The sequence below is a fragment of the Talpa europaea genome (assembly GCF_964194135.1).
Source record: "Talpa europaea genome assembly, chromosome: 13".
Taxonomy (NCBI): Eukaryota; Metazoa; Chordata; class Mammalia; order Eulipotyphla; family Talpidae; genus Talpa; species Talpa europaea.
Window position 1 is genome coordinate 48098432 of NC_140080.1, and position 27118 is coordinate 48125549.

The 27118-nt window shown below is 36.5% G+C and overlaps 1 protein-coding gene across 1 annotated transcript; it reads left to right on the forward strand.

The window, feature by feature from the left end:
• Positions 1–318: 318 nt before the first annotated feature.
• Positions 319–25600, forward strand: CEP76 (centrosomal protein 76; the record flags this gene model as incomplete). Its single annotated transcript, XM_084252094.1, is given in 15 exon segments — positions 319–381; positions 1464–1619; positions 2630–2711; positions 3328–3552; positions 5181–5366; positions 6701–6798; positions 7130–7258; positions 9090–9277; positions 12772–12774; positions 12776–12798; positions 12801–12923; positions 12926–12935; positions 17025–17358; positions 24846–25063; positions 25462–25600. Coding segments are annotated over 15 exon segments (1977 nt in total).
• Between the last annotated feature and the right edge of the window lie 1518 nt (positions 25601–27118).

Below are 27118 nucleotides of genomic sequence, written 5' to 3' on the forward strand. Positions count from 1 at the left end.
AGACCCTGGGAAGGCCGGGTGACGGGACGTGCTGAACTCGCGGGGCAGGAACCACGGGATAGAGGGAACGGCAAACGGAGACGCTCAGGCAGGGCGAGGGGCAGCCCCGGGGCCTTGCGCTCCGCCGCCGTTTGAAAACAACAGTTGGGCGCCTCCCCAGTCGCCGGGGCCGGTCGCGGCGTGGTGCGCCCCTCCCTCCCCCCGCCCCACAGCTGCGCGAGGCGCGTGGCGGCCGGGACCAGGCGCTCAGCAGGGACCGACGTTCCCGCCGGGCGGCGGGGCCGCGCGCTAGAAGCGGATCGAGGTGCCGGCCCCAGCATGTCGCTGCCTCCGGAGAAAGCCTCGGAGCTCAAGCAGCTCATTCACCAGCAACTGAGCAAGGTGAGGGGCCGCGGGCGCCGAGAGAGGCCGGAGCCCCCTGCCCGCTTTGTGGCCCAGAGTCGGAAGCCCGGGGGCCCAACCGGGACCGGCCCGCAGCTCACGTTTGCCGGGACTCTGGCAAAGAGTGTGAGACGCGAACTTACGTGGTAAGGACAGAAATTTCGGGTCTGAAACCAGAGGAGCTTCCTAAGCTGGGTGAGAGAGAACAGCGCAGAGTGCTCTGTTAAGAGTCTGAAAGTGATCCAGAGGCGTTAGTGTTCAGGACGGTTGTGAAAACAAACCGTTTATGGAGAGGTTTCTGGAGGCAGCTCGAGTGTAAGTTGAGTTTGGAACAGGCTCGTATGCACAGGTCAAGAATCGGAATTAACCTTGAGGGTGAGATTTGGATGTAATTGAGGTTGAACCTAAACAGCAGTTCCCAAAGAAGTCACGAAAGAGAAGTTAGTTACTGAAGACTTTGGAGTGAAACATTTGTGACTTCAAAAGTTCAAGAAGGCATTGTCTTTGAGGCACTCAGTCTAAATGCAGTAAGCTGAAGTAATAAAAGCTATGGTTTATTGTGCACTTGTGTGCCAGACTTTGTGCTGTGTTTAGCATCCAGAGATTAGCTGTCACAATACACCCGAGAGAGCACCACTTTTTTTGGTTTTTTTTTTTAGAAAGCTAAATGGAAAATAAGTTATTTCAGGGTTACATGTATTAAGTTGAACGCTGACATCCACACCAGCTGTGCTCCAGGTCTGTGTTCTTTTGCTAATATTAGTATAATTTTCCATTTCTTTTGGTTCAGTGTTATTTGTGGGGAAATGATAACAAAGGTAATAGACAAGGAGAGATTATTTTTAGAATTTCCACCAAAAAATGTCATATTTCAACATTGTTTCATTTAAAAAACTTAAATTTATTCACGGAATTCTTGTAATGATTTTATAATTATTATTAGCTTGAGAAGCCCAAACCTCAGATTTTCTGAATTTACTCTATATGTTCTCCCATTGTCTTTGGGGAGAGGTATTTTTGAAAGAAATTAGCTATTTGACTGCTTTGAAATGTTGTAAATTATAATATGAATTTCTATGTAGATGGATGTACATGGTAGAATAAGAGAAATCCTTGCTGAGACAATACGGGAAGAATTGGCGCCTGATCAACAACAGTTATCAACAGAAGATTTGATGAAAGCCCTTAGACGTCGTGGAATCATTGATGATGTGATGAAAGAACTTAATTTTGTTTCTGTGAGTAATCCTTTAGGGGAAGAATTGAGAGTATTAAGTATACTTAATGCTGCTTATGCGGTCCATATTTGAAGCCTCATCTTTCAATAAAACCACTTTAAAATAAAACCATTTTGTTTAGTAATACCCCTCCCCCCCTTTTTTCCAATATCAACTACTCTTGAATATAACAGGTAGGTTTATGTATCAATGAATTTGGAGTTATAGACCTTACTCCTCTCTAGAGGAGTAGTGTTTTCTCTTGTCATTTTCTAGGTCTGTAACTTTTAAGTACATATATTTTAGTGAAATTAGTTCAGAACCTAGTTCTTTTTCACTATAGTTTTGTGGGTTTTTTCCCCCAGATTAGGCCTACTTGTAAAATAAACACTTTGGCACTGTTTTCTACATGATTAGCAAGCATCTCTTTCTTGTAAGAAAATAATTGCATATAAGAACCTTCAAATATTTTCATACAAATAGGTCAATAGTGGGATAACCTCTCTGCAGAAATTACTAACTAGGCCTTTTGAAATGAGGCAATAATGAGAAACTGTGACCTCAAAACCTGAGTATTATAATGTAAAAATTGGATGGGAATACACCAGGGGAATAAGTATTTTGGTACAGAATCCTCTTTTGGTTTTTGAGGCTTATGAACCCATTTGTTATAAAAATTGATATATTAGCTTCTCTGTGACTTATTTCCTTAATAAAATTAGTTTGTGGTAGAATCATAAACCAAATGTTACATGAGATTTTGAGAAAGTTTAGTCTTGTTTAAGGTAGTAAGGATTTGTTTTTAGCAATCTGGACATTCCTTGTCGACAGTTCCTTGCTATGGGTCTTCAGGAGTGACCAATTACACCATCTTTTATTCAGGGCTTTATTATTTTAATTATAGGAAATTAAGGGTGGTATGTAGTTTTGGTTTTTTTCTTTTTTGAATCAGTGGTTCCCTTTATTGGCATGTCCTGATTAACTGTATATTTTGTTTTCTAATTTGTTTTGATTTTTTTTTACCTTTCTAGGACAGTGTTGATCAAGAACTCCCCTCCTCTCCAAAACAATCTGTTTGTTTTACTGAGAGACAGTCAACATTGTTAAAAAAAAGTATGTTTAATTTTTTTTTAACATTAATTATGGATAGTATTGCATGTTGATATGCTCTAGTTTTTGGTATTTGATAGAAAAATATTTTTCTTTTTTTCCCCCAGGATGAAATACTTATATTTTTGTTAATCAGTGAAAAAATTAAGACTTTTGCATGGAATATTTCAGAAGATATAATATATAGCAGAGTATAAGAGAAATCTGTTTCTTATAGTTTAGTAATTTTTATAAAAACCATATAGCCTTGACGTTTGTAATGGTACTATAGTTTTCTAAGAAATATGCTTGTTGACTTGATAATTATTGAGTTGGCTTGTGGTAGTAAAGGGTAGTTAGATACTAAATAAAAAGTAAATGTATCCTAAAACTTGACCTTGACATCTTTATAAGTGGGAGAAAGTAGCTAGAATGTACACTCAAAAAAGATACATTTTGTATCTCTTCTTCCCAAAGTGCAAATATAGTCCTGCTATGCAGTAAAATTTGTTACACTTTATTTATTTTTATTTTTTTTGGTCTTCGGTTTTATTCCTGTCAAGTTATTATTTCCTGTTGTATTGATCACATTCCCTAAGTTATTTGGCAGTTTCCTCATATTTATTGCTACACTTTACAGCTAATATTGATCCAACTCGAAGGTATCTTTACCTTCAGGTTTTGGGTGGAAAAGCTTTCTTGGAACATCTGCAAGAACCTGAGCCTTTACCGGGACAAGTTTGTTCAACCTTTACTTTATGTTTACATTTTCGGAATCAACGTTTTCGTTCTAAACCTGTTCCATGTGCCTGTGAACCAGATTTTCATGATGGCTTTTTACTTGAAGTACACAGGGAAAGTTTAGGTAAGAAGTAGTAATATACAATCATTTGAGTAAATCTTTGTTAGGTTTCATTGCAGAATAACTATCTTTTGTTGAAAGGAATGATTTATAATTCATGAATTTCTCTAGTCTTTTTAAAAAATTTCCCCCATTGCTCTTTTCTGTATAAACTACTACTGCCCACCTTTTTGGTTTATTTTCTGCCAATTTCTCTGAAACTTAATTTTTGACAGTTTTAGTGACTTGTTCTTTAGTAAGATTTAAAGGCCTTTGAGACGCATGGTCCTGTGCTAAGGCAAGTGCTGGGGATATAGTGGAGAATGAAACATCATCTTTTCTTATTTATGAAAGATGGTTAAATGTATGATGTTTGATAACTTTTAAATAAGTCAGTTTAGATGTGAAAATATAACTCATTTTTATAACTTCAAGGTTATGATACACAATTCCTATAATTGTTTTATACTGTTTGTTTTAAATCAAATAATTTATAATTAAGATAAAATGATACATATTTAATAATATACTTAATGAGAGAAGTGACAGAGACTCACATGGGCTAGTTCTCACAAATGATTATAATTGGAATTCTTTAACACACTTAGTCTGTTTTTACTTTGTAAATTCCGTTGTCTGTAAGCATTATAACTATTGACAGTTTTCCTTGGTACCTCTAGCATTTACTCAACATATCACAAATGTATGCACAAAGATTAAAAGGCCAAGTCAAATTTTAATTCCCTAGTATATAATGTTTGTTTCTGTAAAGGTATTATATATTTTGTCAATATAGAAATCTTTATATTTGCACATGTAGTAAAGTTGTAGACTTATACTTTAAAATTTTAATATGGTTAATATACAAGTAAAATTTTTTCGTTCTGGTAAAAATTGTTATCCTAGTAAGGCATAATGGCTCAATAAGTTAGTGACTTGTATTCTTGGCTCCAAGGTGCTAGATCTTTCAGTTTTGTGAATATAGAAATCATTTCATGAGATGTAGGAATTGAGGTAGTTTGGGGATTAATGTTGGCATATATAAAGGCTTTCATAGCATATACTTTAGTCAAGTACTTTTAAAGATTTATTTTATTTATGTATACAAGAGCTGGAGTATAAATCAGAGGCGTGGGGGGCAGGGGGAGGACCGGTGAGAGGATTCATCAGAGACAGAATGGGGAGCAGAAAACAGGTAGATCTACTGAAATAAACTGCTCTGGGGAGCAGCAGGCAAAACAGGAGAGGTCTGTTGCACCATGTGTGTTACCTCCCTGGCTGGGGATTGAACTCGTGCTGCAGTGGCTTCAGATAGCTTCATAGGACTGAGACGTAACCCCTTTGGCCACCAGGGAGGCCCTAGTCAAGTATTTTTAAAGAACAGACTTATTTCTTAAACATCAAGAAACACTGAAAAGCATTACATAACTTGATAGCTTGTTAAAATTATACCAGTCCACTCAAAAGTTGGTGATAGAAATAGGAATGTACTTTTATTGCCAGTCTGTTAAATACTTTGTGAGACATTATCAAATTATTCTCTTTGATTTTATAAAAGTATTATTCAGTGTTGTTTTCAATAAAGGTATTATTTTATATTGACCTAACTAAATATGTAGTGTGGTATAATTTTTTTTCGCTTGTGTTACTAGGTGATGGAACTAGAATGGCTGATTCAACAACAATGTTATCAATAAGTGATTCAATTCATATGGTGCTAATCAAAACAGATATATTTGGTGAAACCACTTTAGTTGCATCCTATTTTCTTGAGTGGCGATCAGTTTTGGGCTCTGAAAATGGAGTGACCAATCTTACTGTGGAACTTATGGGTGTAGGTATGATCATTAATATCACTATTACCCTTTCATAGCTATAGTTCATTTGTAAATGCATCTCAATTTTTTATAAACATGTAGACCAAGAATGAGACAAGTAAAAGGAATTTCATAGAATTACAATTGGATTCCAGTATTGCTGTCTTGGTAAATGTTTTGAAGAATATTATGGGTGTAGCACTTCACTAAATCTGACTTGTCTTAAATTTGTTTTTCCCTGGAAAATGAATATGGACATTTTGAGGGCTTTTTTTCCTTCCAGGTTAATTTGACTATATATAAGGCTATAAAGAAAATTTAAGATTTTCACTTCCTGCGGTAATGATTCTTGAAGATTATGGAGTAGGCATTGTTCTCACCTTTTACGTGTGGGAAAGTTGGACTCAGACAGGTCCTAACATGCTCATGTCAGCACCAGTGAATGGTACTTCTTGAAGATAGAAATAATGCCTATTTTATTAACCATTGTCTCCTTAGAATCTTATAGTCTACCCCAATGATGGCTTAGATGAGAGAGCAGTGGGAGAGAAGTGCATGTTTTGTAGTAATTAAGGAGAATGAATTTATTTGCTAATACATTGAAAAGCAACAAAATATACCAATATTTTGTGTATAGAATAATGGAGATATTTAGGTATTGAAAATCAGTTGCAGAGTTAAACCTGCCCAGTAGACAGTATAACCTTAGTAATTTGGATTTTGATAAGTCAGACCCAGAATGTGTTTTTCCTTAAATAGAAGGGAGAGGAAAAAGTTTATTTTCAAAGAAATAATGCCCAGTATTTGTCTTCAGATACAAACCTAACGTGATCAGTAATGACCCAGAAACAAGTATGTTCTGATTCACCAAAGATATGTTAATTATTATGTGAAATGCATTTGTTTTCTAATTCATTAAACCCAGGCATGGATTGAAAATTTGTGCGCGTGGATGTGAAAAAAGGGAAGGTATAGGTAGGAATTATTACATGTAACAAAGGGTATAAGTATTTTCTGAGATTGAGATGTTAACAGTTGCTGTGACCTGGAATTTATGTAAGCGTGGTTGGTATTACATGTTTAATGAAGATACAGATTAAAAAACTGAAATGCTTTAGGTCTGAAAAGTACCTTAAAATGTGAATTGGAAACTAAGAAAGTAGGTAATTTCCGTATAACTGGATAAAGGCCCTTGTACAAAATAAAAACCAGTTTGTCTCATTTTTAATGTGAATGTTAAAGGTTGTGGACATTATTGTTATTCTGTGAAAGTGGGAAAATATAAAATTCTTAAGTTATTTTGGTTACACTAAATAAATTGAAACCTCTGAAGCTCTAAAAATTTATTTTTATAGGCACAGAATCAAAAGTGTCTGTGGGAATTTTAAATATAAAACTTGAGATGTACCCACCACTCAATCAAACATTATCTCAAGAAGTGGTGAATACGCAGGTAAATAATTCTGAAGTTCTCTTGTTTTCATAGTAGTATATTTATGTGCTGATTCTGGAAAGTACTCTTTTTTAGAAAATCACATATTTTAAGTAAGATAAGTGTAGCATAATGTAAAAATTTGTCTTGGAAGAAAACGGATCACATTAACTGTTGTATGGAGGCTGGATTGTACTGTGAAAGTGTAGGAAAAGGGAAATCAGGAGGCTCTATTAGGCAAAAGGAAATGATGGCTTAGATGAGAGAGTGGTGGGAGAGAAGTGCATGTTTTGTAGTAATTAAGGAGAATGAATATAAATTTAAAAAACTTAATTTTTTTTTAAATTTCAAGCTTGCTTTGGAACGACAGAAAACTGCAGAGAGAGAGCGATTATTTCTTGTGTATGCTAAGCAATGGTGGAGAGAATATTTGCAAATTCGACCCTCACACAGCTCACGACTGGTTAAGATTTTTGCACAGGTTTGTAAGTTGTATTAGAAAAGTTTCACACCTATATTTGAGATTTTTTTAATGTAAATTTCATTAAATTTGAATTTGTAACGTGTATATCCAGACAAATGAAAGTTTATTTGTGAGATAGACTGATGGCTTTGAGTAACTTTGTTTCACTGAGTGAGTAACATAATACAATTAAATAACCACATGTAGTTAGTGGTATTCTTATTAGTGCAGATTTTGAAGCTGTAATACTGAAAATTTCAAGACATTTAAATTTGTGGAGCTATATTTAGATAATATTAGAAATATTGCTGTAATGAAACATATCTTGAGATGCTACTATTGATAATTAATTTGGGCAAATGTATCTACTTTATTGCCTGTTGGTAGAGTTAAAAGAGTAGGACTAACTGACCCACATGAGAACTAAGTATTTACATTGATTCTGACCAAACATCTATCCAAACCGTAGTGTCATTATGCTTAATATAGATTTCGCCTGCAGTCTTGTTCCAATTTTTTTCTTTTTCTTTATATATTTTTTATATCATCGTTCATTTTTAAACAATATTTGCTCCTCTCCTCCCCCCTCAGGTGTTTGTTCCACTTTGATTATGATTTAGTAGGCTTGTTTTTGGGGTCTGGGAATGTCAAAATTTTTCTATATACATTAGTGAAGTAGTGTTTCCAGTTCCAAAAAAGAACCTACCAAATCATGCCAACTAGGACCATTCTTCTTGGGATAGTGGGGGAAGCTTGTAATCCATTGTTCTTTTTTACCCCCTCTAACTGGTTTTGTTGTACTACAGTAGTGATTCACTTAATGATAGCTTTTATTTTTAAATGTGAGAAAATTTAAATTTAAATTTTAGGGTATGACCTTTAAAACTATTAAGGTTTTTTGGTTTGTTTTTGCATTAAAGCTTATTTGAAATTATGATTTTTGCACATAACATTCAATAGTATAGCAGCTGTACTGTTTTGGTTTTGTTTTTTATTGTAAAGCATTTTTAGTGTATGCTAAAATTTTGGCTTGGTCAATTCAAAAAACGTATACCCATTAGTCAGAACCCAGAAAAAATTATTGTAAAATTCTGCCTTCTTTTCTAGTAACCATTGATTGCAACTAGTAATACTTAGACAGCTAAGTTAATGCCACTGATCTTAGTACTGCCTAAAGCCCATTAAGTTGTTTTTTTTTGTTTTTTTTTTTAAGATTTATTTTTACTTATGCATACAAAAGCTTGGGTGCAGGCCAGAGATGTGGGGGTGGGGGGGGGGAAGGATTCATCAGAGAGAGAGTGGGGACTAGAACAGATGGATCCAGGGAAATGCACTGCTAAGGGGAGCCGCGGGTAAAACAGGAGAGGTCTGCTGTGCCATGTGGGTCACCTCCCTGGCCAGGGATTGAATTCGTGCTATAGTGGCTGCGGACAGCTTCATAGTTGTGTCTTAACCCCTTGTGCCACCAGGGAGGCCCAAGGCCATTAAGGTGTTTTGTTTTTGTTTTTGTTTTTTTGTTTTTTTTTTTTTTTGGGTTTTTTTGTTTTTCTATTTTTTTGTTTTGTGGGACCCTCGCTGGTGGCCGGGGATCGAACTGGTGCTGCAGAGGCTGCGGGCAGCCTCGCAACCCAGCGCTCAACCACTGCGCCACCAGGGGAGGCCCCAAGGCCATTCAGTTTTAAGAAAATGTTAGCAATCACTTGAAAATTGTTGCCATACCTCAAAATCATACCAAATAGAAATGCTCTATTTTCAGATAGCAGGGAAAAGCTGCATTCTAAGAAAAGGTTTTAAAATGGGGAATGATTAATCTTTCATTTTAGATAATTTTTTTCCCATCCTTCTCCAGGATGAAAATGGGATAAATAGACCAGTCTGTTCCTATGTTAAACCACTTAGAGCTGGGAGACTTCTGGACACGCCAAGGCAAGCAGCAAGATTTGTTAATGTTCTGGGTTATGAAAGAGCTCCTGTTATTGGAGGAGGAGGTAAACAGGAGCAATGGTGCACTCTGCTGGCCTTTCTCTGTAGAAACAGGTATTCTACACATAAATAGAATCAGTAGTAATAGATCATGGTTACCTGTTTCTGTACATTTGTGAAAAAAATTAACTTACAGAAAATGTGTTTATTGTCAACTTGAACAAGTCAGAATGCTTTCACCATTTTTCTTAGTTTATATGTCAATACATAAAGAAAAATTATAACATCTATTTTCTCATGTATTCTATTCATGTGTTAAAATTTGATTAGATGATCCATCTTTTTTAAAAAATGGCAGTACAAGATAAATACTGGTAAAAATTCTTGGATTACATGGTATTTGCTTAGTTTACATGTATGTATTGGTGGTGTGACTGATTAACATCAATAAATTGATTTCATTAAACTAATTTTATAGGTTATGAGGTATTTCTACACTTCTGTATTCAGAATGTTGAGAATATTATAAAAACAATCAAACTATCATAAGTATTCCAGTTCTGTTGAAACAGAACAGAAAATGTTTTGAAATAATGTTAGTCTTCTAAAGAGTATGTATATTCACGAGGCAACGCATACACAATGGAAGAAACCATTTAGATTAGTAAAGACTCATTTATCAGTTAGAAAGATTTTTTTTAATTTAATATATTTTTCATTGGGACTCCCCGGTGGCGCAGCAGTTGAGCGCTGGATTGTGAAGCTGCCCGCAGCCTCTGCAGCGCCAGTTCGATCCCCAGCCACTGGGTGAGGGTCCCACATGGTGCGCAGACCTCTTCTGCTGCCTGCTGCTCTGCTCAGCAGTGTATTTCGTCAGTCTGTTCTGCTCCCTGCTCTGACTCTGGTGAATTCTCTCACCCTCCCATGCTTCTGACTGTACCCAGTGCTTGTATAAATAAGTAAATAAATCTTTAAAAAAAAATAATAATAATAATAATATATTTTTCATGAACTACCTTTATTTTACATACTTGTTCACATTTTCGCAATAAAGATTTCTCCCCACAGGTGTAATCACTATAGTTCTCCCACCACCAATTCACCTGTAATCTTCCACCATCATCAGCTGTACTCACCCCCCTCTTTTTCCTCCCTTCCCCTTTCTCCCTCCTGGATGTTTCAGATCTATGGTCAGGTGGTTTTTCAAGGGTTGGTTTTAATGTTTATCTTTAATCCATTGTTTGGTTTCTCTATATTCTACATATAAGTGAAACCATCAGTAATTTATCTTAGAAAAATTTTTGTATTAAAGACAATTGAAAACAAACATTTTTTCCAAAAAGATTGTTATTTTCAAGCCATAGTTCTCAAAAGCTGTGTGTTGTATGGATTTAATGTTTTTATTTAGAATATAGTGTGGTAAATATTAAGGTGAATGATTCTTTTTTAAAGCAAATAATCACCGTTTTATTCACTATTTTATTTTGCTTACCCAACCTTGTTTGAAGACAAAGCACATCTTAAATTTGAAGCTTTAAGAAATTTTTTTTAAGATTTATTTATACATTTAAGATTTATTTATACAAGAGCTGGGGTGGTGGCCAGAGGTGGGGCAAGGGGGCGGTGAGAGGATTCACCAGAGACAGAGTGGGTAGCAGAACAGGTGGATCTTCTGAAATACACTGTTGAGGGAAGCAGCGGGTGAGACAGGAGAGTACTGCTGCACTGTGTGAGTCACCTCCCTGGCAGGGGATTGAACCCATGCTGCAGTGGCTGCGGATTGCTTCATAGTGCTGAAATCAGAACTCCTTGTGCTACCAGGGAGGCCCAGCTTTAAAATTATTTAAAGTATGTTCTTGTACATATAGTAGCATTGTAACAGTAAAGATGAAATTTTACCCACAATTGTGTTACCGATTGTCTTTTTGTTTTTCTTCTATGACTATTGTTTTTCCATAATTATAAATAAAACTTTGGGTGGCTGCTTTATAATTTAGCATTATGATATGAATGTTTTCCCATGTGTTGTAAAACTGACAATTTATGTTTTTTTTTTTAAATAATAAATTTTATTTTTATATTCCCCCATACAATTGCAAACGCCCATTCTGACCCCAATCCTTCCCCTCCCGCCCCCCACCCCCCAAAAAGTGTCTCCGGATGGTCTCACTCATAGGCAGGAATCTAGAAAACTTAAATAAGGGACCAGGAAAATGAATAAGAAAAGTTGAAAATCAAAATCAACAAAAACTATGAACCAGAGACAATTTATGTTTTTTAATGTTGTTATATTTCTTGAGTTGATACACAAATCTACTTAACTATTTCACCATTGGTAGGAGCTGTTTATTTTGGTAAAGTTAGTCTTACTTCCATTTTTTTTTAATCATTGTGACTGAAGTTTTGTATCTTTGGTGATTCTTTCTTTTGAAAATTTTTTTTGTAGTGTAAGCTCTCAGTATAGAAGTTACCAAGGTCTTAAATGTTAGGCATTACATTTTTCAAAAATCAGTTTGTAATCACAAAACACTATTTTATTAGTTGATTAAAAAGAAACAGTATAGAGTCATACATATTTTTGGTGGAAAGAAATTCTAATACTAGGCTGAATAGTTATTTTTCCTTTTTCATATTACCTATAATTTTACACTTAAGTACATATCTTCATTTAATTGTGCCTTCACCTAATTGTTCCTTATGGTTTAATATCCTAATGATTTTTTTCATAGAACACAAAGTATTTTCTAGTTTCTAAATTGTGAAAGTAATAAAACATCAAAGAGAATTAGAAATAGAAAATTCTATATAGCTCCTCTCATTATAGCCGTTATTGGCACTTTGTTGTTTATCCCCCCAATCATTTTCTTGTATTTATCTATTTCCTTAAAATGGTCATGGGTAGGTAGATACTGTTAACTCATTGTTTAAGTCTTGGGTACTTTCCTTTTTTTTTTGCTGATTTCCTGCTGTTATATGATTTGTCAGCGTGTCGTTTATTTATCTTTAAATCTTACTGCTTTTCTTTCTGTGTCATTTAGGGTTTTATAAACTTTCAAATCCATATGCTTCCTCCTGAAGTATACATTATGACTCAGAGTTGTGAACACTGACATTTGTAAAATAATTAGGCCTTTCTAAAATTAGTATTCTCTTTCCCTCTATTTAGCTTATCACCGGACTAATGATTAAAAGTGAAAAATTAATTGTTATTTTATATTAAATGCATTAGTATCCTGCCTTATCTGTGGTTTGGCTTTTCAAATTTTATTTACCCTGGGTCAACTCTGGCCTGAAAATACTACGAGGACAGTAAGATATTTTGAGGAGAGATCACATTCACATAACTTTTATTATAGTATATTGTTATAATTGCTCTATTATTAATTATTGTTACAAATCATTTACTTTGCCTAATTAGAATTAAACTTTATCATAGGTATGTGCGTATAAGGAAAAACAGTAATATATAGTGTGGTATTATCCTCAGTTTTAAGCAGCCACTGACAGCCTTGGGATGGTTTCCCCCTGGATAAAGGGAAACTACTGTATGTAACAAGGAACCTATATGAAGGAATACTTAATTTTAATTCATTGTTATTTTTTTCTAGGGTGATGTGAAGATCATGCCAACCTTCTGTCAGCCTTCTTCTTGGATATGGACTAGAAGCCTTTGTCTGTGTTGGGACTAAGGCAAAGGGAGTACCTCAGTGCTGGGTTTATACTTGTGGAACTGATGGAACCATCACCTTTTGGGAAAGTTTAACGGACACAGGTTAGTCCACTAAATTTACAAGGTGAATATGTTCATGTTATATTTATTTTTATTGAGGTAATGGTTTACATCATGGTTTGTATTTTGGCAATCTAGGGCCCCAAGTCCCCTTCAAGTTTTATTGGCCATGGTTTACTCACCCCTTTCCCCCTCTTCCCCCTCTGAAATCCTCAGTTCTTAATCATTTTCCAGGATTAAAGTTTGGCTTTACCTATTCCTTTGTTTAGTTCTGTATTGTAAATGACACCATCCAGTATTTGTCTTTCTCCTTCTGATGTTCTTCACTTAGCTTAATCCCTTCCAGCTCTAGCCATGTTGCTGCGAATGGCATGAATTTTTCTTTTTTGATGCTGAGAAGTAAGTCCATTGTATATAAGTACTACAGCTTCTTGAGCCACTCCTCCATTTGGGGGCATTAGGAAATGGTTTCCCTATTTTTTGGCTGTTATAAATAGTTCTGCTGTGAACATGGGAATGCAAGTTTACATTTGATTTAGTACTCTTTGTGTATTCTTTGGGTAGATAACTAGGAATGGGATTGCTGTGTTGTTTGAGAGAATCTGTTTCCAGTTTTTTGAGGAACCTCCAAATTGTTTTCCTTAACGACTAAACCAGTCTACATTCCCACAAAACAGTGCAAGAGAGTTCCTTTTTCTCCACATCCCTGCCAGCATTTGTTGTTTCTGGTCTTTTGATATGGGCCATTCTCATAGCTTAGATGGTGTATCTTATTGTGGTTTTGATTTGCATTTCCTTAATGATAAATGATGATAAACATTTTCTCATGTGCCTTTTGGCCATCTGTTTGTCTTCCTTGGAGATGTGTCTGTTAAGCTCTTCTGCCTATTTTTTGATTGAGTCATTTGTGTCCTTTTTTTGTTGCGCTATATGAGTTCTTTATATGTCTTAGATATCAGTCATTTGTCAGATAGCTAGTGTGCAAATATGCTTTCCCATTCAGTGGGGTGTTTTTTACTTTAGCTATGGTTTCTTTTGCTTTTGGAAGCTTTTCAGTATCATATAGTCCCAGTTGTTTATGTGCTCTTGCTTTCCATGCTGCTGGGGACAAATTTGCAAAGATATCACTGAGGCCTATTTTGCAAAGTGTTTTACCTATTTCTATGGTTTCAGGTTTTATATTCAAGCCTTTTATCCATTTTGAGTTGGTTTTTGTGTGTGTTGTGAAATAGTGTGTAGTTTCATTCTTTTGCATGTGGCTGTCCAGTTTTTCTAGCAATAGTTATTGGAAGATTTTTTTCTTGTTCCAATGTATCCTCTTGACTACTTTGCCGAAGATTGACCATATAGATGTGGATTTATTTCTGGAGTCACAATTCTATTCCTATGTGTATTTTTGTTCTAGTACCATGCTGTTTTAATTATTACATCTTTGTAGTATAGTTTGAAGTCTTTTTTCATCAGGATTGCTTTAGCTATTTGAGATCTTTTGTGGTTCCATATGAATTTAAGTACTGTTTATTCCATTTCTTTGAAGAATGCCATTGAAGTTTTTATTGGGATTGCTTTGAATCTGTATAATGCTTTGGGTTGTAGGGCCACCCTATCCATTAGAGCACCCTAATGCTCTAATCCGTGAGCAGGGAATAACTTTCCATTTCTTTGTGTCTTCTATTTTAACAATGTCTTATAATTTTCTTTATACAGGTCTTTTACCTCCTGAGTTAGGTTTACTCTTCAGTATTTTTTTGGTATGATTTTAAAAGAGATAATTTTCTTAATTTCTTTCTCATCAAGTTCATTATTCACATATAGGAATACAAAGATTTTTGTGTATTGATTTTATAACCTGCCACTTTGCTGAACTGATTTATTGTTTTAATGATTTTTTTTCTGTGGCATCTTTAGGCTTCTCGGTATATATTATCATGTTGTCTGCAAATGATAGCTTTACTTCTTTCCCAATTTGGATTTCTTTTATGTCCTCTTGTCTAATATCTGTAGCTATATAGTTCTATATAGTACTGGATTCTAATCGAGTACTATATAGAACAATAGTGGTGAGTGGACATCCTTATACCAAATCTTAGTAGAAAGGTTTTCAGTTTTTCAACATTTTGATGATGTTAGCTGTGAGTTTATTGACTTTTATTATGTTGATATAGGTTCCATTTATCCCCATTTTTGCAAGGGTTCTCATGAAAGGATATTGAATCTTAACAGGGCTTTTTTGGTGTCTGTTGATATTACATATAATTTTTATCTTTTTGTTGTTGTGTTGAATTATGTTGATTGATTTTTGGTTATTGAATCACCCTTGTGTTCCTGGTATAAATCCCTTTTGGTCATGGTGTATGATCCCTTTAATGCATTGTTGGATTCAAGATTTTATTGAGGATTTTTGTATGTCTTCATTAGGGAAATTGGTGTATTATTTTCTTTTTGTGTTGTAACTGTCTGGTTTTGGTATTACGATAATGTTGACCTCACAAAATGTGGAGTGTTCCTTCTCAATTTTTTGAAAGAGTTTGAACAGCATGGGTATTAGTTCATCCTTGAAGTTTTGATAAAACTCACTTGTGAAGCCGTCTGTTCCTGGACTTTTGTTTTTTGGGAGATTTTTTGATTATTGTTTCAATTTCCTTGTTCATGATTGGTCTGTTAGGTTTTCTATTCCTTTCCCATTCAATCTCAGATGGTTGTGTAGTTTTAAGAATTTGTCCATCTCTTCTAGGTTATTAAACTTACTAACATGTAATTGTTCATAGTAATCTATTCTTCGAATTTCTGTGGTTTCATAATTTTCAATTTTTCTGATCCTATTTGAGTTCCCCCTGCCCCCCTTTTTTTTTTGTTTTTTGGTTAGCCAGAGGTTTGTCTGTTTTTTCAAAGAACCAGCTTCTGGTTTCATTAACCTTTGGACTGTCTTTTTGATTTCCATTTCATTTATTTTTCCTCTAATTTTCAATAAATCTTTTAATCTGTTCATATAGACAGATTCTTAGTTTATATTGATGGTACTGAAGGGCACACATTACTAATTTTAGTTTATTAAGGCCTTTCAGTGACTATATAAAAAATTAACTCAAGATGGGGCCTCCCCTGGTGGCGCAGCAGTTGAGCACTGGGCTGCAAAGCTGCCCGCAGCCACTGCAGCGCTGGTTTGATCCCAGGCCACCAGTGGGTGCCACATGGCATGCAGACCTCTCCTGCTGCCCGCTGCTCCCCTCAGCAGTGTACTTCGGTCCTTCTGCCTGTTCTGCTCCCTACTCTGGCTCTGGTGAATTCTCTCACCCTCCCGAGCTTCTGACTGTACCCAGTGCTTGTATAAATAAATAAATAAATCTTTAAAAAAAAATTAACTCAAGAGAGCTATGTAAATGGGCTCTAAAGAAATTCATACACCCGAATATTCTATCCCAACATGATATTGGTAAAAAGAAATGTTTACTGTAAATTTTGTGTTGTTGACAAATGCTTTTTCTAACTACTATCCCTAAGCCTAAAAATAAACTTTTGAAATCTTGATTTCTTTTGAAAATTAATGTGGTGTCACATCAATTGTCCACAGAAAAATGTCCACTAGACATTTTTTCCTGTCCTTTTGTCTGTCTTCAGATTTTAAAAGAGTTGAAAATGCTCTCTTCCTCCATGTGTTTTCATTATTCCTCCTTGACTGTTCTCAATTCTCTTTGATCTTGTCTTGGAGTTCCTGGGCCTCCCTCGGGGTACAGGGGGTTAAGTCTCAGCACTGTGAAGCTGTCTGCATCCACTGCCGCAGGAGTTCAATCCCAGGCCAGGGAGTTAACCCACATGGAGCAGCAGACCTCTCCTGTCATGCCCTCTGCTCCCGTCAGCAGTATATTTCAATAGATGCACCTGTTCTGCTCCCTACTCTGTCTCTGGTGAATCCTCTCACCCGCTGCACCTCTGGCCTCTACCCAGCTCTTGTAAATAGTGGAATATCATATGGAAAAACTCTAGTATTAAATCTAGTATTTAATCTAGTATTAAACTCTAGTCCTGGGAAATAGTTATGCCCTTAGGTGTTAGAATAATATATTTCCTTTGGGTGATGCTGCCTTCATAATTTTTAAGTTCTTACATAAAATTATGATTCCATTTTTTTAGGTACATCCACAAATCTGCCAATCTTGATGAAGCGCCAGTTGCTGAACAACCCAAACCATTATATCCATATCGAACAATTGGTTGTGTTTTCAATCATCAGATGTTTCTGGGAAACTGTCAGCCTTCTGACTCAGTAGAAATCTGTGTATTTGATTTGAATGATGAATCCAAATGGAAACCCATGAGTGAAGAAGCAATTAAATCAGTTTGTGCTCCAAGAGCTACAACGTCCCTTCCTCCCTTTCCACCTCTGTGTGCATCCTCAATTGATGCTTCAGTAACAAGTAATGAGATAGAAATGCAGCTAAGGCTGCTAGTGTCAGAACACAGGAAGGTAATTAATACTGAAATTTTAAAAAATTTTTTAAAAATGCTAGTTAGTATTATAGCTCTGAACAAAATAAATACAAACCCTATCTTTATGAAGTTTATAGTTTTGAAAGTTATGAGAGTTAAGATCTGAAACTTAAAAATTTCCAAATTCACCATTCTTTTATATAGTTGTTTACTTTCCTGTAAAAATAAAGAATGGTGAGAGGGGGCGGAGCAACATGGCAGCGAGGAGACGCTGCGAGTAAGATCTCCCATTAAAAAAAGTTAATAGGGAGGAAAAGCGGCAGGTCCCAGTGAGAACTGGGACACGGAAGATAAACGGACGACTCCAGCAAACTGCCCGAAGAAGAAAGTTGCCATAAAAGAGGACCAGAAGGGAGGGAAGCGCAGAACCCTGCTCCCCTCCCCCGCCCACAAAGTCGGCACTCTCCGACCGGCAGAGAGGAGGGAAACAACAAACCAAAACGGCCAACAAGAACAACGGACGCAGCAAGTGGGAATGTGAGTGAAAAGGAACTATTTCAGCCACCACACCCCGTGAACGGGAGCTGTGGAGAACCCTGCAGGACCCGCCGTGGAGGTGAGCTCCAGGCGCCATTAAAGAGAGCCCCGCCCCCCAGGAGGAGACCAGCACCAGCACACAGCCCCGGCCGCCCGGTAAGCTTGCGCGGAAAGCGGCGCGCTGAAAAAGCAGACGAGGATCCGGATCGGATCGCACCTGCCCAGGTCCCCGTGCCTGCGACCTAGGCTTGCGGGGAGACGCGCGGAGGCCCTCCCTGAGTGAGCAGGAACAAGGTGCCCAGGCAGGGGAGCGGGATTCAAAAGGTGCCATTCCCGCGCCACTGATCTGGGCTACAGCCCGCGTCCTGGAACTGAGGGCTTTGGAACTAAGACCCGGGGCACGAAATTAGGGGCGTGGGTTCCCCACGACGGTGGGGCACAAGGCAGACACAGCACCCCAAAGCCGTTGAGGTGTACCCTACCATCCCCGCTCTGCTCCCTGTCCCACGGGGTGGAAAATCAGCTCCCCAAGGGCTCCAGGAGAGATCTCTGGCGCCACCTAGCGACTTGAAGCCAGCAGAGGCTCCTGAAGGAGCTAGTGGCCAGCTGGGGAGTTAGCCCACACCGGGCCCCTTCCGAGCAAGTAGTCTGAGCCCACAGGGAGAGCGAGCACCCACAGCCGGGGCAGACCAGGCGCGCAGAAGAGTGTGCCTGAGACCAGACGTGCAGGGAGTGTGTCCCACATCACCATTTTAGAACAGGGACATTTCTTCAGTAAAGACTACCTGCAGAAGGCTTCCTCAGGAGCCAGAGGTGAGCGGGGGAAGTTCGCCCACGCCAGACCCCCTCTGGCCTGCAGTCCAAGCCCAGAGGGGGAGCAGGAACCCACCGCCGGGGCAGACCAGGCGCACAGGGGAGTGTGTCCCCACATCGGCATTTTAGAACAGGGACCTTTCTCCAGTAAAGACTGCTTGAAACTGACAGATGACTCCTGGAGGAACCAGAGGGGAACAGAGAAGCCCACCCAAGATGCCGGCCAGTCCCAACAACACAGTGTCCCAACACATACGGCAAATTAGAAAACAGACAGTAGGGAGGAGAAGAACCACACGCAACCTAGCAACTCTCCAGAGAAAAAGCACACCACAAAAAGAAAACCAGCCCCCATATTGCAACGACAATAACTTGGAAGAATTTCTGAGCCTTCCAGAAAGAGAATTTAAAATTGCCGTGATTAAAAAACTGACAGAAGTCATAAAGGAAAACAATGATAAGGGGAAAATAATCAACGATCAGAAGAATGCAATTGAGTCCCTAGAGAGGGAAAACAATGGTCAGAAGAAAGAAATTGAGTCCCTAAAGAGGGAAGTAAAAGAAATGCAGGAGATCAAAGAATTAATGGAAGAACTAAAGAATTCTGGGAAAAGCAATGAAAGCAGAATAGATGAAATGGAAGAACGAATAAGTAATCTTGAAGACACAGAAATAAAAAGAACCAAAACAGAAAAGGAAAGAGAAGTACGAAGGAAAAAGAATGAAGAAAGACTTCGGGAACTATCTGACTCCATGAGGAAAGGAAATATAAGAGTTACAGGAATACCAGAAGGAGAGGAGAGAGATGTAGGAACAGAGAAAATATTCAAAGAGATAATTGAAGAGAACTTCCCAAATGTGAAGAAGGAGCTGAAAATTGATATACAAGAAGCAAGAAGAACACCAAACTTCCACGACGAAAGGAAAAATACAGCAAGACACATAATAGTAAAGCTCCCAAGAATCCAGGACAAGGAAAAAATAATGAAGCTGGCAAGAGGGAAGAAACAGATAACATTCAAAGGAAAACCAATCAGGCTGACATCAGACTTCTCCGAAGAAACACTACGGGCAAGGAGAGAGTGGAGGGACATAGTCAACAGACTCCAAGAAAACAGATGCCAACCAAGAATACTCTATCCCGCAAAGCTCTCCTTCCTCTTTGAAGAAAGAATATGGACCTTCCCAGACAAACAGAAACTCCGGAATTTCATTGCAACTAAACCCCCACTCCAAAAAATACTACAAGGAGTCCTAAAGCCAGAACCTCAGCGGGACGAATAACAATGAAAGAAGGCCAAAAAAAAAAAAAAGTTATTAAAAGAATAAATAAATAAAATCAAAGGAAAGACAAACACAATGGCAAATACAGATGTTAACATATCAATATTAACTCTAAATGTAAATGGACTAAACTCTTCAATAAAAAGACACAGAGTTGCAGCCTGGATTAAGAAACAAAACCCAACCTTTTGCTGTCTCCAGGAAACACATTTAGCTACAAAAGATAAAAATAGGCTCAAAGTTAAAGGATGGAAAACAATCCTACAAGCAAATGGACCAAAAAAGAAAGCAGGAACAGCTATACTTATATCAGATAAAACAGATTTCAAACTCAAAAAGATAAAAAGAGACTCCAATGGTCACTACATTATGATCAAGGGGACAATACTTCAAGAAGAAATAACACTCATTAACATATACTCACCAAACGAAGGAGCACCAAAATATATCAGAGAACTGTTGTCCTCTCTGAAAACAGACATCAGAGAAAACACATACGTAGTGGGAGACTTCAACACACCACTATCAACAATGGATAGATCAACAAGACAAAAAATAAGTAAAGAAACCAAAGCTCTAAATAAGGACCTAGAGCAATTGGGCTTAACAGACATCTATAGAACACTAAACCCCAAAAAAACGGAGTACACATTTTTCTCAAGCGCACACGGATCATTCTCCAGGATCGATCACATACTGGGGCACAAGACAAACATCAACAGATACACCAAGATTGAAATCATATCAACCATCTTTTCTAACCATGAAGGCATCAAACTAGAAATAAACCATAAAAAGAAGGCAAGGAACTTTCCTACCTCATGGAGATTAAAAACCACACTACTGGAAGACCATTGGACTAATGAGGAAATCAAAGAAGAAATTAAAAAATTTTTTGAATTGAACGACAAGGAGGACACCAATATCCTAAATGTATGGGATGCAGCAAAATCAGTAATAAGAGGAAAATATATAGCAATAGAAGCTCACATCAAGAAACAAGAAAGAACGCAAAGAAACAACCTAATCTCGAAGCTCAAAGATCTAGAAAAACAACAAAAAAACCCCAAAACCAGTAGAAGAAAAGAAATAATAAAAACCAAAGCAGAAATAAATGAAATTGAAACTAAAAAAACAATCCAAAAGATCAATGAAACCAAGAGCTGGTTCTTTGAAAAAATCAATAAAATAGACAAACCCCTAGCCAGGCTCACAAAGGAAAAAAGGGAGAAAGCACAAATAAACAGGATCATCAATGAAAGAGGAGAAATCACAACGGACACAGCAGAAATCAAAAGAATAATCAGTAACTACTATGAACAGTTATATGGAAACAAGTTTAACAATCTAGAGGAGATTGACAAATTCCTACAACTCTACAATCACCCAAAGCTAGATAAAGAAGAAATAGAACACCTAAACAGACCAATTACAATTAGCGAAATTGAAATGGTAATCAAAAACCTCCCCAAAAACAAAAGCCCAGGACCTGATGGATTTACAAATGAATTCTACCAAACATTCAGAGACGAATTAGTGCCTAGCCTTCACAAACTCTTCCAAAAAATTGAGAAGGAAGGGACAATACCAAACACGTTTTATGAAGCCAACATTACACTAATACCAAAACCGAACAAGGACAACACAAAAAAGGAAAACTACAGGCCAATCTCCCTAATGAACACTGATGCAAAAATCCTCAATAAAATTTTAGCTATCAGAATCCAACAATGTATCCATAAGATAATTCACCACGACCAAGTAGGATTCATTCCAGGGACACAAGGATGGTTGACCACTACCTCACACCATACACAAAAATCAACTCAAAATGGATTAAAGAACTAGACATAAGACCTGAAACCATAAAATATATAGAAGGAAATATAGGCGAAACACTATGTGATTTGCACATCAAAGACATCTTTACAGACACATCACCCAAAGCAGTGATAGTGAAGGCAAAGATAAACAGCTGGGACTACATCAAATTAAAGAGCTTTTGCACAGCAAAAGAGACAATAGCAAAAACAAAGAGAAACCCCACCAACTGGGAGAACATTTTTGCACCCAACACTAATGATAAAGGACTGATCACAAAAATCTGCAAAGAGCTGATGAGACTCAACAACAACAAAGAAAATAATCCAGTCAAAAAATGGGCAGAAGAGCTAAAAAGAAACTTCTCTGAAGAGGAAATGCAAATGGCCAACAGGCATATGAAAAAATGTTCAACATCACTTGTCATCAGGGAAATGCAAATCAAAACTACCATGAGATAACATCTTACACCAGTGAGAATGGCACATATCAAAAAAACTAGCAACAACAAATGTTGGCGAGGGTGTGGAGAAAAAGGAACTCTGCACTGTTGGTGGGAGTGCAAACTGGTCCAACCACTGTGGAGAGCTGTGTGGAGATTTCTGGACCTACTAAACATAGAGCTTCCATATGATCCAGCAATCCCACTCCTAGGTATTTACCCAAAGGACACAGAAACATTTATTCCAAACAACACCTGCACCCCTATGTTTATAGCAGCACTGTTTACAATAGCTAAGCTTTGGAAACAACCGAAATGCCCAAAAATAGATGACTGCATCAAGAAGATGTGGTACATATATACCATGGAATATTACTCAGCATTCAAAAAAGATAAACACATGCAATTTGCAGCAACATGGATGGCGCTGGACGGGATCATGCTCAGCGAAATAAGCCAAAAAGAAAAAGAAAAATACCGGATGGTCTCACTCATAGCATGAATCTAGAAAACTTAAATAAGGGACCAGGAAAATGAATAACTATAAGAAAGTGAAAATCAAAATCAACAAAAAACTATGAACCAGAGACACTTTTATGGGGGCGGGGTGGGAGGGGAGGGATTGGGATCAGAATGGGGGGGCTGCAATTGTATGGGGTATATAACAATTTATAAAAAAAAAATTTAAGTCATTAAAATTGGAGACTAAGAGAAAAAAAATAAACAGATGAATTAAAAAAAAAAAGAATTCTCATTCATTGTCGGTAGAAATGCAAAATGGTACAGCCACTTTGGAAGATAGTTTTGTAGATTTTAGTGAAACCAAACACTCTTATAAATGATTCAGCGAACATACCTTGGTATTTACCTAAATTGAATTTTAAAATATGCCTATACAAAAAAAAACCCTGCACACAAATATGTATAGCACCTTTACCATAATTGCCAAAACATGGAAGCACCCAAGATGTCCTTCAATAGGTGAATGATAAACAAATTGTAGTAGAGATATACAATTGTCTGCTATTCAGTGATATAAAGTAATGAACTATCAAGTTACAAAACAACACATAGTAAAAGTCTTTTACCAAAAAAGTCTATCTGAAAGGCTCTATACTACATATTGTATTAATCCAACTAGGTGACATAGCAGAAAAGGCAAAGCTATGGAGCCAGTTAAAGTGTTGTCAGGGGTTCCAGATGGTTGGGGAGGTATGAGTGGTAGGAAAGGCAGAATGAATGGGTGAGCTCAGTGGATTTTTAGGGCAGTGAAACTAGTCAGTGGGCTAATACAATGGTTGATACAAGTATTATACAAGTTTCAAAATCCATGGATTATGCAACAGCAAGAGTGAAACATAATATAAACTATGGACTTTGTTGTGATAATGATGTGGGAAAAAATGTAATTGAAAAAATTACTGTGCAGATTTCCAGCATCACAATATACTCACAAAGTTATTATTTTTACTGGATGTTTTATGACTTTTATGACTGTTATGATCATAAAAGCAACAAAGCTATTGTAAAAAAAAATAACAATTAATATCAAGGTGTATAAATAAAAATTAATACCCCTCCTTAAAAAAAAAATAAAGAATGGTGAATTTGTTTAGACTTTGACAGAATACCAGTATTTTACTTTTCTCTTTGTGCTTATTCAAGTCATTACTCATTAAAGGTTATGGATTATAGGAGCCTCCTTGGTGGCTAAAGGGGTTAAGCACAGCACTATGAAGCTGTCTGCAGCTACTGCAGGTCAGGGAGGTGACCCACATGGCACAGCAGACATCTCCTGTCTCACCCGCTGCTCCCTTCAGCAGTGTATTTCAGTCAGTCTGCCTGTTCTGTTCCCCACTCTGTCTCTGGTGAATCCTCTAATCCACTGCACCTCTGGCCTGTACCCCAGTTCTTGTATGCATAAATAAATAAATCTTCAAAAAAAAAAAAGATAATGGATTATATATATTTTTTCCAGGTTGGCTTTATTTGTTCTTCTGTTATACTAAATTGGGGAGATATAAAATAAGATCCTCATTTTTCATTAACATGCATTTCCCTGATTGCTAATGAGATCGAACCTCTTGTTTATTAGTCATTTATATTTTTTCTTATGTACCTTAAAGAAGACATGAAAGGCCTTAATTATAGAAGAAAAGATTAGTATATTTTAAGAACTTAGCCATTAAGATACTGAAAAAATAAGCCTGAAAGACATATACAAATAACAGAGGACTTGCATCCAAAAGTCCTGCAGAACATTCAATTCTAATTCACCTTCTGGATCTCCCCAATAGAAATGCCACCTTGGGTGATCCCTGTTTTATATTTCTTGAGGCCACCAAAGGCAAACTGATTTGTCAAGTATGTTGTCAGGGCTTCCTAAGAGCATAATAAATTTGGCTTCTAAAATATTCCTTACTCATTAAGAGTATGTGTTTGAAAATAACCTGATACTTTATACAATATAATAAAAAATATGTGTTAATGACTATGTTATTGATAAGACTTTTGGGATCAACAGCAGGCTATTGGTTTTCTACTGTATAAGGAGTTGGTGCCCCTAATTCCTAATTTGTTCAAGGGGCACTGTTTTTCACTACTTTTTTCTCTCTTCGTTGCTGTAGGACCTTGGCCTCACTACTGTTTGGGAAGACCAGCTTTCCTATCTTTTATCACCAGCTTTGGCTTCCTATGAATTTGAGCGTACAACAAGTATATCTGCAGGCAATGAAGAATTTCAAGATGCCATAAGGAGGGCTGTACCTGATGGTCACACATTTAAAGGATTTCCAATACATTTTGTGTATAGGAATGCAAGACGTGCATTTGCCACTTGTCTTCGGTAAAGTGGAATTTATGAATTCTTAAATGTTTTTAGCTTAGGAATCTTAGCTATTTATCTGGTAGTTTTTTCAGGCGTGACTTTAGAATCACAGGGAGGAGCTTTTATAATAACTTGGCCTTTGTCATAGATTTCATTAGGTCGGAAATATTTCTTTAATTAGTCTGGGATAATTTTCCCATTGATTTTGATGCAATCTCAGTTTAGCATCTCGGATCTTGTAATTTTTTTTTTAATTTATAGATTATAGGTAAATAGTCTATAGTTTGAATAGCTCAACCAAATTTAGTCATTAGTAGCAGAGATAAGTTTTTTTTTTTCAATTGAAATACTGACTTGGGAATGAGAAAGTATAACCTGTGTTCCCTTCTTAATTGAATACTATTTTTCTTTTGTAGGTCTCCTTTTTGTGAAGAAATAATCTGTTGCCGTGGAGACCAAGTGCGATTGGCAGTTCGTGTCCGAGTGTTTACTTACCCTGAATCTGCATGTGCTGTTTGGATCATGTTTGCTTGTAAATATCGCTCGGTGTTATAGGACTAACATTTCTATAAGAAAATTATCTGTATTTTGTTGGAATTTTACACATTGTACATTACTAGCAGTTTAGAGATTCCTTATTTTAAAATCACCGTCTGACTTGGATGTCATTTTTCAATTTTGTATATACCTGATAATGTTTGGAAAAAATCATGATGTGTGTATTTAAAAACTAAGAATGAAATACTTGCATAAATCTGTGTGGAATTTAGTATAAATTAAGTGTATATTCTATTTTAATAATTGATACTTTTTACAGCTATTCAATAGTTTGAATATAAAATTTACTCAGTTTCCTTTACATTAACTGGTACTCAGATATTTGCCTAAGATTTGAGTCATAGTAAAATCAGTATAATCATTATTTTTCATAGAATAATGAAATTGTTTTTGTACAAATTAGGAGAAAGTAGCTTTACAACAGATTTATTTATTACATAGGTGAAAATAGATTTTGGTGAATTTCCACTTTTGTGGTTTACCATGGCCATACTAATAGTTGTGACTTTCCAGAGATTGATGGGAAAACCTTGATGTGCGAGTAGGGAAAAGCTATTACCAGAAAAACAGAAATATGAATAGCAAAATAAAAATCATATGAAAGTACCTGAATAATTTATAAATATTTGGTAACTCGATTCATGTTAAAGTGAGTTGGTTATTTTAGAAAACATTTATCATATCCCTTTGTAGTATTATAGATACTGATAAATTGTTTTCTGTAATAGTGGAAATCTGTTGCTGATTTTCTCTGTGTTCAAAGAATTCATTACTAGTCTTTTCATGGGTTCTGTCTTCTCAAACTACATCTTTTTCTCTTTTTTTTATTTTGCTAAAACCATCAGCATCTGTTTGGCTAATCTAAATTAGAATCATTGTGTGAGGTCATGAACAACATGTACGTGTTCATGTGTGAATGACTGCATGCTGATACTTGTTTTACAAGTGAGCTGGTTTTAAAAATGAGAAAAATAAGCATTAAAAGGACTATAGCTACTTCACTTTTTAAAAGAAGCTTCATGGCTTAAGTGACTGGTTGAATTGTCCATTCAGCATCTCTGTGTGTGGTTCTTATTTCATTTGTTTCATTATTTGGTCTTAAGAAAGTAACTATTCAGTTGGCTGTGCAAGTAATTCTTTCCATCACTTTATTTCACCATTTAAAGTAAAAGGATTTAATGATTTAAATTATCTGTTAAATTACATACCCTAAAAATTTATTTTTATTTTTATATATGTTAAATATTATTTAATTTGTTTAAATGTTTGAAAAATAACCATTTTCTGTCAGTTTTCATTGAAGCAATAATCAGATATTTCTTGTGAGATTAACATGACTTTAGAGAATTAGCAAAATAAGAATTAAGACATTTTTACTCTTCCCAAAATTATCCATGCAACTGTCAACAGAGAGAATTGCCTATAATTTTTAACTTTTGGAACCAGTTATTTGTGAGGCACGTATTAAGAGGCAGACTACATTAAAAAACAAGATTGTATTACTAAAGCCAGACT